This window comes from Chroicocephalus ridibundus, chromosome 9, assembly GCF_963924245.1.
Source record: "Chroicocephalus ridibundus chromosome 9, bChrRid1.1, whole genome shotgun sequence".
NCBI classification, from domain to species: domain Eukaryota; kingdom Metazoa; phylum Chordata; class Aves; order Charadriiformes; family Laridae; genus Chroicocephalus; species Chroicocephalus ridibundus.
The window spans coordinates 46,617,975-46,629,807 of NC_086292.1; the positions used below are offsets into that span (position 1 = coordinate 46,617,975).

Consider the following 11,833-nt stretch of genomic DNA (forward strand, 5'->3'; position numbering starts at 1 on the left):
GCGTTTATTTTTTTAATATCCCTTGAAAGGGGAGGGACTTAGTCGTGGGAAAGTGCATGGAGGGATCTAATCTCTACTGTGTTTGAATAAAACTTGCCCCATGGGGGGAGAACACATGCATAAAAATATTCCGTGTTTGCAGATTGGAAGTGGAGGAAGATGCCATTTAGACAGTTCATTCCCATCAGCCCTCACAGCTGGGTGACGTCCCAGACGCCACAGAGGAATCAGGGGATTTTCAGGAAGCAGCATCATCCCACTCTGCTGATCCAGCAGACACGGGGGTGCTGGGAGTGAGAGTGCAGCGTGACGGTCTGGAGAGTAGTAGTCTGGGTGCACAGCTGGAGACATGCTCTGTGTTGGCGTTTTGTTTTGACTTGCAGGGGAATTCCTTCTTTGGAATCATCATTATATTTCAGATACTTTCTAGTTTAAAAAATTATTTTGTAGCACCTGGACCCTCTGTGGAGTCGGGGTCCAGCGCTGCTGCACAGCAGCCGGGGCGAGTCGCTGGCTTGACCTCAGGCACTGCAGTAACTACAACAGCAAGGCCAGGCCTCCGCAACATTTCACCTGAACAGAGCTCTAGCCCCTCACTGGAGCTGTATGCTTGCCAGAGACCTCAGTGAATACGGGAATAACCTGTTGGGAAACCTGCTTATTTGATGTTCTTAAACTGTAAGACACAAAGAAGCAAAAGAAACATTCCAATTTGGGGGATGCAATTAAACTTAGTGTTTCCTTCAGCCAGAAAGGAGGCTGACAATGCTGGTTTTGTAACCTAGTGGCAAAAATTGAATTATATTACTATAATACTCTCAGTAATGAAAAGTGACTTAAGTAGTTTCTGGAAACTTAGCTTAGTTTAGAACTGACCAAATTCCCTTAAACCCTTACTTCGGGGGGTCAAGGGGAGGTGCTCTGTACAAACAGCAGCTTTCAGAAGTTTTTATGCAGAACTTCCCATTTATTTCCCTGAGACGTTACATAGAAACCAATGGCAGGGTTTAGGAGTAAATTGCATGAGTTTGGCTAATGCACTGCAGTGATTCTCTCTGGCTCAGCGTGAGCTGCTTGTGGCTTACAGCTGAAGTGCAGCCTGGTTTTTGCTCACAAGGGTGAGTGGTATAGTCGAGTTGTTAAGAGTGCAGAGAGTGATGCAATTTCCACGTGCAGAAGCTGCAAAAAAGAAAAAAAAAGAAGTTGACATGTAAACTTGGGCTCGTGGATGTTTTTGTAAGCATTTCAAAGGGAATGTGAATTTGTAAAGTAAATGGAGGTGATACTGTGAGTCAGGGAGTATTTGAGGACTGCTCACCGTTAGCAGAAATAATCCTGTCATGGGCATTTAGTTATAGGGGCAGAATTATGCGCACCTAGGGGAAAGCGATGTGATACAGGCAAAACATTATTTCAGCAAAAAAAGCAATATGGGGATGACTAAAACACTGGCAAATTCATGCAGAAATCAGAAAGTGATATTTTAGGTTTTAGCCTTAAATGACATTTGTCTAACTTTACTATGAATTGATAGTGAAGAATTCACCCAAAATTAAATATTTCAAAGGGAAACAAAATTTTTTGTGGGAGGCTTTAGGTTGCAGTGAAAACAAACTAAAACAATTATTTTGTGTGGTCTGAGACATTTATTTTTGTTTTATTCATCCAGTAGCATAAAAAGTCAGCTGATTTTCCCTGTTCTTTGTATTCCCTCTTATGAACTTCTTCCAAGTGGCCTGTCTTGGCTGTTTGGATCAAATGTCTTGTTGGATCAGGCCTGTTGTCTCTGTATGCAAAAACGGACCTCGTCATCCCTTGCCATCTCTGCTTGGGATTAGATGTTTGATTTCTCTGATGGTGGCCTAGCAGGCATCCGCGGAACCTTCCACTGTTGCTAGCTTGTGCTTGCTTAGATCAGGGACAGTCAAAGTTTGCCCATTAGCTGGGTAGGTAATGAAAAACAGTTAAGCAAAGCTGAAAACTTTGTGCCTGAGCAGCTTAGGGCTCTTCTGTGACACTCTTGCAGTGCAGTCTGCTCCTTTGTCCCCAGGGGCTTCACTGTGTACCCTTTGCAGAGCCGTTATTTGTGGATGACTTCTGCACATCACAGCCTGGTGACATCAACTAAGTCAAATGCCGTATCTTTTTGTTAGGTCCTAGTACTTGCCAACAACTCCTGAACTGGATGCTGGCCATTGCCTGCCAGCAGGGACATTTGGACATAGTAAAACTCCTAATTCGTGCGTACAGTGCTGACCCAGAGAGCTGCGCAGTCAGGCGGAATGAGTTTCCAGTTCTTATACGCTTACCCCTGTACGCTGCTATAAAGGCAGGTATGTATTCGCATGCTTCAAAACTTCGTCCCTTTTCTCCAATGTCTTTTAAAGAATAGGCTGAGTTGTTCCCCTCTAGGAAGGTGTCACTGTGAACTGGATTGCCTGGAATTGTTCTGTATTTCCAGTGGGATAAATCAAAATAAAATTGGCTCTGAATCTTTTGACTTAGCCAAATTTAAGTCAGGGCCTTCCTACGTTAGATTACTGTAAATGCTGAGAGGCTGAACTTTCCTATTTAAACTCCTGGGGAAAAGACCCTTCAGAAATAGAAACCTTGCAAATAAAAGCATTATTGTTATGGACACTTTGGCACACATGCTTGATTTAGGCTGAATAATTTACACTTCAAAGCACAGCTGTGTGTATGGCTTAATAAGGCAGGGAAAAAAAGAGAAAAAAGAAAGAGCCTGGGCCTGTGCTTTTACATAGTGTCTCTGCTGTCTCAGTTTGACCAAACTAAATCCTATTGCTGGGGGAAACAGTCTTTATACAGTTCAGTTCCCTTTTTGCACACCCCGAGGTTTTTTTTTCAGAAGTGGTTATTTCCCAGGATTTCTGTTCAGCTCCTTGTTGGTTCGTTTACAAGAGAAGAAGAGAACAGACAGTCTACCTTTTCTTTAAAGGGAATGAAGATGTAGCCGTGTTTTTATTACGGAATGGAGCTTTCTTTTGTTCCTACATCCTGATGGACAGTCCTGAATCCAGCAAACACCTTCTGAGGAAGTATTTCATTGAGACGAGCCCACTACCAGGTAGTGCTCCAGCAAAAACAGTAAGTAGCCATTTATCTGTCTGAAGAGACACCCTTTTAAAGGAACATCATGTTAATAATTGATATTTGTCTTTGTGTACCATGTGGTTGGTGATTCTTCTGCTCAACTAAGAGCCTTGTGGTTTGCTCCCCATTTGGAGAACGGTCTGTGAAAGTGGCTTTTGTGCCAGTGCTGAATTGCAAGGTGTAAAACATGAGGCCGTTAAATGGTATCATTGTGCAAGACACTGTGTGTGACAGCTTCTGCTTGGCGATTTTAACATTAACGTGTGAATTGGGCATATGCTGTGGAAGGGAAACATTGACTTTGTGCTCAGAGTTTTCAGAGAAATAACCACGCGGTTTCTCTGTGACCCCAGGATGATCATTTCATTCAGGTTTCTCTTGTGCATTCTGACTGAAGGTAATGCCACAAGCTCTGTGCTGTCCCGGAGGGTTAGCATGGCACGGACCTAAGCATGTAAACGCTTCTCTTCCCTTGCGTCTGTTCAGATAGAGGGCGTACAAACAGGCTCGTGTGGCTTTTTGTTAACAAGGAGCATGGGTAGCGCAAACTGATGTCTGCTCAAAATACACTCTTCCCTACTTCAGATCCTCATCAGTAAAAGACTGCTGATAGCCTTTACTGCTGCTCACTCAGGACAGATCTGGCTTTCTGGAGCAGCATGGAGAGTATCGTGTGTGATCACATCATATTAGTTGAGCTGCGCTTGTCCCACAGAAATGGGTTTTGATGGGACACAGACGCCAACAAAAAGCAATTAAAGCCTTTTTAGGTTGGCAAGAGCTCTGTGGGTACTTAGCCACTGACAGCCTTTTGACAAGTTTCTTAATTCATTTGCATCTCTATTTCTTCCTCTGTAGAATGGAGAGGTTTAAACTCCTCGTATCTCACAGCTGTTGGAAAGCTTAATACGTAGTGATGATGCTTTGAGATACACAGATGAGAGGCATTGTTTTCACGCCGAGTATTACTGCATTTCATGACTATCCCGTATCTTTGTATTACTAGGCTGAATTCTCCATTCTCTCAATCTCTGTTATCTGTCTCCTTTATTCAGAACTGAAAAACGTCTCACAGCACACGCTGTTACTGCTTTATGGGGAAGCATGTAGTATTTCATATTATTTCTACTTTTACCCAGCAATTTAGCTATCAGGCATTTTTAATCAGGTCATAAAAATTTTGTGGTGAAAAATTGCAAAGGAGATTTTTCGATCAAGGCTCTGTCTGTGAATCCCATTGCTGGCTGAGTACCTGTTTGTTCAGCTCGTAACATCCTGGGGTGTTGATTCTGCTTTGGTGTTAAGTAAAAATAAGCAGAGAGGTTTTCATAGTGTTAGGAACTTCTCCATTCTCTGTTTTCCTGCCAAGACTCTGTCTCACTGGATTCCTGACCGTACTGTGAATGTTAGGGACTACAGTCCACATATGCGAGCTTGATTTCATTAGGTTCAATCAGCAGATTTAGAGCCCTCCCTGTGGGATTTGTAGTTTTGTTGACAGGTAAACAAAAGGAAGGTAAATCCTAGATGTTTCTACGTGAGAGTTGATAAAACTACATGCCTTTTAGAAGAAAAAAAAACATCCAACTAACTGGATAATTCAGCTTGAATAAACTTGGAATGAATGTTTGAATCACAGGGAAGAGGTCTGTTTTCCATGTGAACTTGCTGGCAGTATTTAACTTAGCTGCTGTAAAAATGACTCAGCTTTGTTGTTGTCACACCCTGAGCGAAGAAGAGAGCAGTCTTAAAACATCAGCTAATTGCCAGAAGGGCCTGGTTTAAAAAAAAGAAAAAGAAAGAAACAAAAAAAACAGACCTAGAAACTTGACCTTGATTCTTCTAGTACCTGTTTATTTTTAATATGTTTGCTTATTTAATGCTTTCTCTTTGAATTCATTTTGGCAGACTGGGCCAAATTCAGGAAGATTTGTCCTAGTTTGTCTGCAGAGCTCAGGTCTCTGGGAAGTGACAGTCGGACACCCTGATGATTTTTGTTAAAACACAACTTCACGGCAACTGCAGACAAGCTGCCTCAGCGCTTTCTTCGTATCTCATAACAGTCATGAACGTCAGCCTTCTTGTGTAAGGGCTGTGATGCATTTTGCACGGGGAGGAAGGAGAAAAAGATTCTGTGGAGACTGCGATGTGTATGGCAGCCAGCTGGATCTCAGAAAGTCTCTCCTCTTGGATGAGGCACACTGAGCACTGATCAGAATGCAGCACTTCAGAACAAGCCCAGAACTTCAAAAGGGTTTGTCCCATCTGTGCTCTCTTTAAGTGAAAACACTACACAGTTGACCTCCAATTGATTTCACAGTAGTGAATGCTACCAGCTATGCATAAAATGTGGTTGGAGAGCTCGATTTAGCTGCCACACCTTCCAGGCAGCCATTGCGCTCTGCATAGTGCTGCCCTTTTGGAAACAACAGGAGTTACATCTCGTTTTTCTAATATCTGTTTCTCCTTTTTTTTTTTTTTTTTTCCTGGCATAAATTTATCCCCACAGCAAACCACTGTCTTGCTAAAGAGAGGAAGTGCTCCTTTTTTACAGGAACAGGTAACAAATGCCAAAAAACCCCCCCTGCAGTAAAGTGGCTGGACAGAGATTCCAGACTTCTATATGTATAGTCGGCATGGAGATAACCTGTAGCTTTCCAGTGTGTGCAGTGTGAGATATAGGTGGATTTTTTTTCTGTTACAGAGCAGAAAAGAGCTTAAACTGCTGCGTTTTCCCTAGGAAATTTTTGCCAAGAATTTTATACACAAGCACACGAATGTATGTGTAGGTATACGTGTGTGTGAGCCTCCTCTGATTTCTTTACCCACTGCCTGGCTATTTCAGTTACATCACCATGGGTAAAGAAATCCATGGCAGTTCCGCTCAAGATGCATAGCAGCATTATTGATGGAGAAATTAGATCCCCGTCCTCACAATATCCTGTCTATGGCAAGAGCGAAGATCTGTTGGGGCATGTCATGGTGGTTAGGAGGAACGCACAAAGCCTTTTCTTAATCACCTTACCAAAAGGTCTCAAATCTAAGTAAATATTTTTTTGTATTTGTAGTCCACTGTTTGCCCGAAAGCAGCAGGGTTTCTTGCTTCTGCACAATTTCCAGTCCCTTGCCTTCCTCAGTGCAACCCCTGACATCACTGCAGTAGAAGATTTCCATTTAGTTTTCAGGAGGCATATTGAGAAACACTTTCCTTGGCAGGAGACGAGAGTCTGCAGAGGTTTGTCTTGCCCTTCGGAGGAGCAGTAAGCCACCCGACTCAGGCTGTGCCCAGGATCTGACAGCCTCCGAACACCATCCCTCTCCCGTTTGAGCACAGAACTCGCCAACCAGTGCCAAATGGAGAAGGGTTGAGCTGATCACTGGGCTCCGCGAGTTCAGCATCACAGACCTTCTGCACCAAGGAAATGGGCTTTTCTAGGAAGACAGTGGACATGATTAAGTATGAGCTGGGGAGGAAATCCCCTCTCTTCCTGGCCTTGCTGCCAGGCTTTTTTTCACTTAATTATGTTTTCACTGCACAGTGCTGAGCCAAGTAAATCTCCGGTGTAACTCTGCTGAGGTTACTAGCACCAAGAATTTTGTCCACTCTCCCAAAGTCAGACGAAGGGGCTTGGCTGATCCTCCATCTTGCGGCAGTCAGGCAGAAGAGACACTGTCAGTCCCAGGCTCTGGCTGGGGAGGAGGACTGAGTGCAAGTAGCTTCAGAAAGCTGCCTAGGAGCTGGGGACGCCTATCCCGCAGCATTCATAGCAGGTATTGGATTTCAAGATTTGATTTGGAGGTCACTGTCTGAATTCTGCAGGTATCTTTCTATCACATTAAATACCCTGAGGCTATGGCTCTGCATTTTTGAGGTGAATGATACACAGCAATCTAAATGCAGAACAGAGATGAGTATCAGTCTGAAATGAGAAGCAGCAGAGAGGTATGGTCCTGCTTGCACTCGCTAGAAGCAGGCTATAGGTCTCACTATGACTGCATTGGTCAGTGGACTCAAAGACAAGTACTTTTTTGTACAGAAATAAGAGCTTGGGCCCACTGTAAAGAGCATTGTCTTGAAACAGAGCAACAGAGCAGGAACTGAGGGGGAATAAGTAACATCAGTTCTTTTCTCTCTCTTTTTTTTTTTTTTTTTTTTTTTTTTTTTTCAGCTTTGCAGTTTAATTAAGCAGGAAGAGAAAAGAGGGAGTTGGAGGCTGTAGTGCATTTTTACTCCTGGCTCTCCTGGGACGAGACAACATGTTACTGTCCCATTATGTGGGCTGGCAAACAGAGTCTGGGTAGCCTGAAACAGTGGCTGGTGTCCCATGGGAAATCTGGGACTCTGGAGTCTGAATTCAGGATCTCAACCACAAGACCCTGCTTTCTCCTGTGAGGAGGAAACCAAACGAGCGAGCCTGCTCTCCAGGCCTTCATTCACATCACTGCCAGAATTTCAAATCCCCGTATAGGGTTATAGGGGGTTATAGGCGTCCTCCTCCACACTAGGTTATATGTGTCCTCTGTGTACTGAAGGAGCTGTGGATAGCCTTTTGCATGGAATATTTGCTCAGATTTTTGGCTGTAATTCTCAGTTTTCTTCCTTCTGTTTGTTTAGGTAAAATACATGAAATAGTTCAAGGGGCTGGATACTTTGCTCATGGATGCATGTCTTAGGAAAGGTGCTATGGAGCATCCCACTTCAGATCAAATGCTAAAAGATGTTTAAAAAAAAAAGCCAGGAAAATTTTCCTTCCCTGTTTTCTTCTTACACCATGGTGTGGATCCTGTGCATCCACAGCCACTGTGGCAATGCCATTGCCAAAGGAAAAAGTGCCAGGATGCCACCACTTCCATCGCCGTGTACTGTTGAAAGTTGTCCTGAACTTCCAGGGTAAATGTCCTCTGGTCGACATCTTTTTTATGTGTCCTACCCAATGCAGTGCTAGTCGTTGGTTATCGTAATATACATGGCATAATAATTAACAGCTTCGTTGCTGAGGCCAACTTGGAATGTAATTTCACTGTTTTCCTTGTTGCAGGGTGAAAAGTAGCTTTAGTCCCGCAGCCAGATCTTTATCCCGGATTGATCTACTGCCTTACTCCAGCAGCATAGAGTCAGTAAAAAGCTGCTTCAGCCACTGCCTGAGATCTCCACGAAGGGCTTTGCCGTTCCCCTCTGTTGGCAGATGGCAAGCTGAAAAGGGAGGTAGAGGAAAGAGCATGGCTGATCTTCATGGCATCATTTTTGAGGTTTAGTCTTCCTCTGAGCAAGGTCTCCGTGATGGTTACAGGAGATAATTGATGGGTCTGATAGGCAGGCTGAGATGAATCCACCTTTCTGTGCTGTGTTAATATTTCCATACCCTGTGTCTTGACAACAGTACGGGTAAGCGGAAAGCCCCTTCCTTACTAGCAGTTAATTTTTAGACCATAGACATGCTGTCTGGAGCTGCTGCCTAAAAGCTTGGATTTTCCCCTATTCATTCTGGTTTACCCTCTCCGCCCCCACTTTGGCTGAGTCTCAGCATAGCTTTTGAAAAAAATTGGTATTCCTGGAAAGAAAGTATCAGGCTGGAGTATGCACTGCCAACCAAGGTTAGTTGTATTCCCTGCTAAAACATTTCTCACATATCTAGACAGACTGTGCTTGTAGTATACTTTCAGTAGCTGGATCTTTGTTACACCTTTCTCTTCTAGCCTGAAAAGGCCATTCCTATTAAAAATCTGCATGAAGCACGTGTAGTTGGGGATTGGGCCTTTTCTTAACTCTTTCCTAAGCCAAGGGGTTTGTTTTTGCTAATGCAGAGTATGTGATTTTATCCAGCGCTGTTAGGTAGGACAGTGATGGGGTTTGTTTCTATATGAGCAGAAGTCATGGTGTAGATTTAATGATCCTGGCATAGAAAGGCTTTTGTTGGCAACACTATAAACCACAATATGGTATAAGTGACATCAGTAATAGAAATACAGCTTAATCGGCAAGGAAATTCTATCAGGGACAATTTTAGCTGATCTAGGATGGAGCTACAGTGATGTTGCCCTTCTCCCTGCCCCAGACAGACGCTCCTTCCCCTCTTGCATCAGTACCCTTGTAAGTTAGTTTTTGGTGACCTTGGCTGAAAGCCAAAGCAACTGAAAATTCTCTCTCTAAAATAAAGAGTAATGGTATTATAAGATAGGGTAGTGGCCTGGATGTGCATGTAAGTAGCCAACCAGATATCAGTACTACTTGAGGATTTTGTTTGTAGTGTAGAGTTGGTTTCCTGCATTATCTGGATTTAGAGATCTGGCTCCTGTTAGGAGCTCTTGAGGCAATCCAAGGAACCAGGAAAAACTAGTCAAGCGTCTCAGCACAAAAGTGCTCTTTCCCAGCAAGGTTTCCTCATGCTGGGAAGACCTTCCCATCCCTTAGCATCAGTACTCCATCCCGGAAGTGTCAGGTAGCTAGGGATGGAAAAGGGAATCTGACCTGTGGGTTTATACTCTTTTTATTACCATAAATCATAACTGATTGCTGTCCGGTGTTGTAAACAAGCTCAGTCTAGGGCTGTTGCAGATGAAGAAAAAACTAGAGAGAACTACATACAGAATTTAAAACATGAGTTTGTAAGCAGGCATCTGTTAAATATATAGACTAGGAAAATCTAACAATAAAGCAGAATATATTTAGTGCCAGTGTGAAAGCTGTACAGTGTAACTCCCATTAGGTACTGTATATTTTGCAGTAGATGTGGATACTCTGCTTAATTTGATTTCTTGTTGCTGCTGGCTTGCTGTGTTTTATATGGATGCCTTGTGGCATGACCGTGAATGTAGCTTGAGACAAACAGCTTGTACTCTCTGCCTTGGTTTCCCCAGTGATACAATGGGCATTATATTTCCATTCATATTTGCAGGGCTGTCCTGAGCCTTCACTAGCGAACATTTGAAAGCACTATGTCTGCACTAAATACAACTACTGTCAATTTCTTAAGAGTGCAACTGTTTGTGCTTAGCCTTTACTCCATTCTCCTAGACATTTCAACTGTGTGATCTACATTACTTGGAATTCTGAGTCTCAAACAAGCATTTGAGATGGATCTTTGTTTTCTTTTCTCTCCCTTCCCAGAGGTATATTCCTTTTAATTTTAAAATTGGAGTTAAAAGTCTTAAGAGCTAAATACTGGGAATGGGAAAGCAAATTAGGTTTGTTGTTGGGTCCTTGCTGCCTCCTGGTGGAGAATTAAGGATCACTTCATTGAGGCTGTCCGTGGGATGAGTTACATCAAAACCACTGAGCTTATGAAAATGTTTAGGGACGCATTTTAAAAATGTGTATTTTAGAACATAGATCTCATTGGAACACAATGAGGTGAGCTTGAAAATGAAGCCTTGGGTTGTTTACTTGCATTGATGACTGTTATGTGTTCATGTTTTCTTCTGTCTAAGCTGGAGCCTGAAATAAGTCGTTCTGCCTTTCACAACAACTTCTGTTTTTTTTTTTCCAAAAGAAGATGAAACGACTTCCTCGTCTTACTGTCAAAAGCAGCAGAACATTATCTAGAAAGGAGGCAACTGCCAAAATCATGTCTTGGATGTTAAAATATCTTCCTAAATGATACTGAGCAAATTTCTAGTGTTTAGAAATGCTTTACAAGAGGGTGTCTGCCTTTCCTTGCCTTTCCCAGATGTTCCTTTGCAAGACCTAAAACTTGCCCGGAACGATTTGGGAGCTTGTTGTTGGAAGATTTAGGATGGAAGAGCAGTGCCTGGGCATATATCAGTTATTCCAGCAACAGGCTGCCTGATAAGTAGTCACTGCCACACTCGGCAGATCTGTCTCTACAGATGCACAAGCAATGATCCACCAGCATTTCAGACGTGGACTGTTCCTCAGGGGTTCCTCTGGACCTGCCTGGCCCGTGGTGGTGTTCAGAGTCATGTGGAGATCTGAGCAGTGATGCAGACCCTGTCTGAGAGACAGAGTGGGGTTTGGGCTGTGGAGTCTGGGTTTAAGATGGATTTCCATGATCTGGCCGTCTCATGCCGCTAGCCGAGGGTGTGAATGCATCTGGTGGGGCAGGGAGCCCAGCCCCGTGGAAACTCACTGCATGTTGTTGGATGAACAAAGCGTTAGAGTCTGTCCAGCTCTCGCATGAGGGTGCTGGTTTCAGAGAAGGGCAGCTCGCCCTTTGTGGGGCACACTGGAGCTTGTGTACGGACTGGCGAAGAAGTCCAGGTCCCCTGCTTGGGCTTGCTTGTGGTCTTTGGAGTGAGATCACGAAGCAGTTATATGGTGGGGGCTGCTGATATCCAGGCATGATTTAATCTCTGAGTCAGTTTAATTCCTAGAAGCAGATTGGAAAGTGAGCGAAATATTTATGGTCTGTTCTCTGATCTGCCAGATTCTCAGTGGTGTAACACAGGCCAAGAGCAACTGGGATTTTACTAACGTGGTTTTCTCTTCTTTCTTTGACATATGTAGGCTTTATGTGTGAACTGGTCAAACCTCAAACTGCCCTGGGTGGATCTGGACTGGCTGATTGATATCTCCTGTCAGATAACTGAGCTCGATCTCTCTGCCAACTGCCTGGTCTCCCTTCCATCCGTGATCCCATGGGGCCTGATAAACCTCAGGAAGCTCAGCCTGGCTGACAATCAACTGACGGAGTTACCCAGCATACAGTCATCCGATGAAATTATATGTACAAGGTGTGTGCGCTGGATGCCTACAGCAAAC

General features: G+C 43.7%; 1 protein-coding gene across 2 annotated transcripts in view; it reads left to right on the plus strand.

The window, feature by feature from the left end:
- The window catches only part of LRRK1 (leucine rich repeat kinase 1), an 82,250-nt gene that overhangs the window by 23,884 nt on the left and 46,533 nt on the right, over positions 1 to 11,833 (plus strand). For both annotated transcript variants that reach the window (XM_063346096.1, XM_063346097.1), the window contains 3 exons: positions 2,154 to 2,333; positions 2,960 to 3,108; positions 11,579 to 11,805. In XM_063346096.1, the coding sequence (XP_063202166.1) occupies positions 2,154 to 2,333; positions 2,960 to 3,108; positions 11,579 to 11,805 (556 nt within the window). The remainder of the gene's footprint in view (positions 1 to 2,153; positions 2,334 to 2,959; positions 3,109 to 11,578; positions 11,806 to 11,833) is intronic.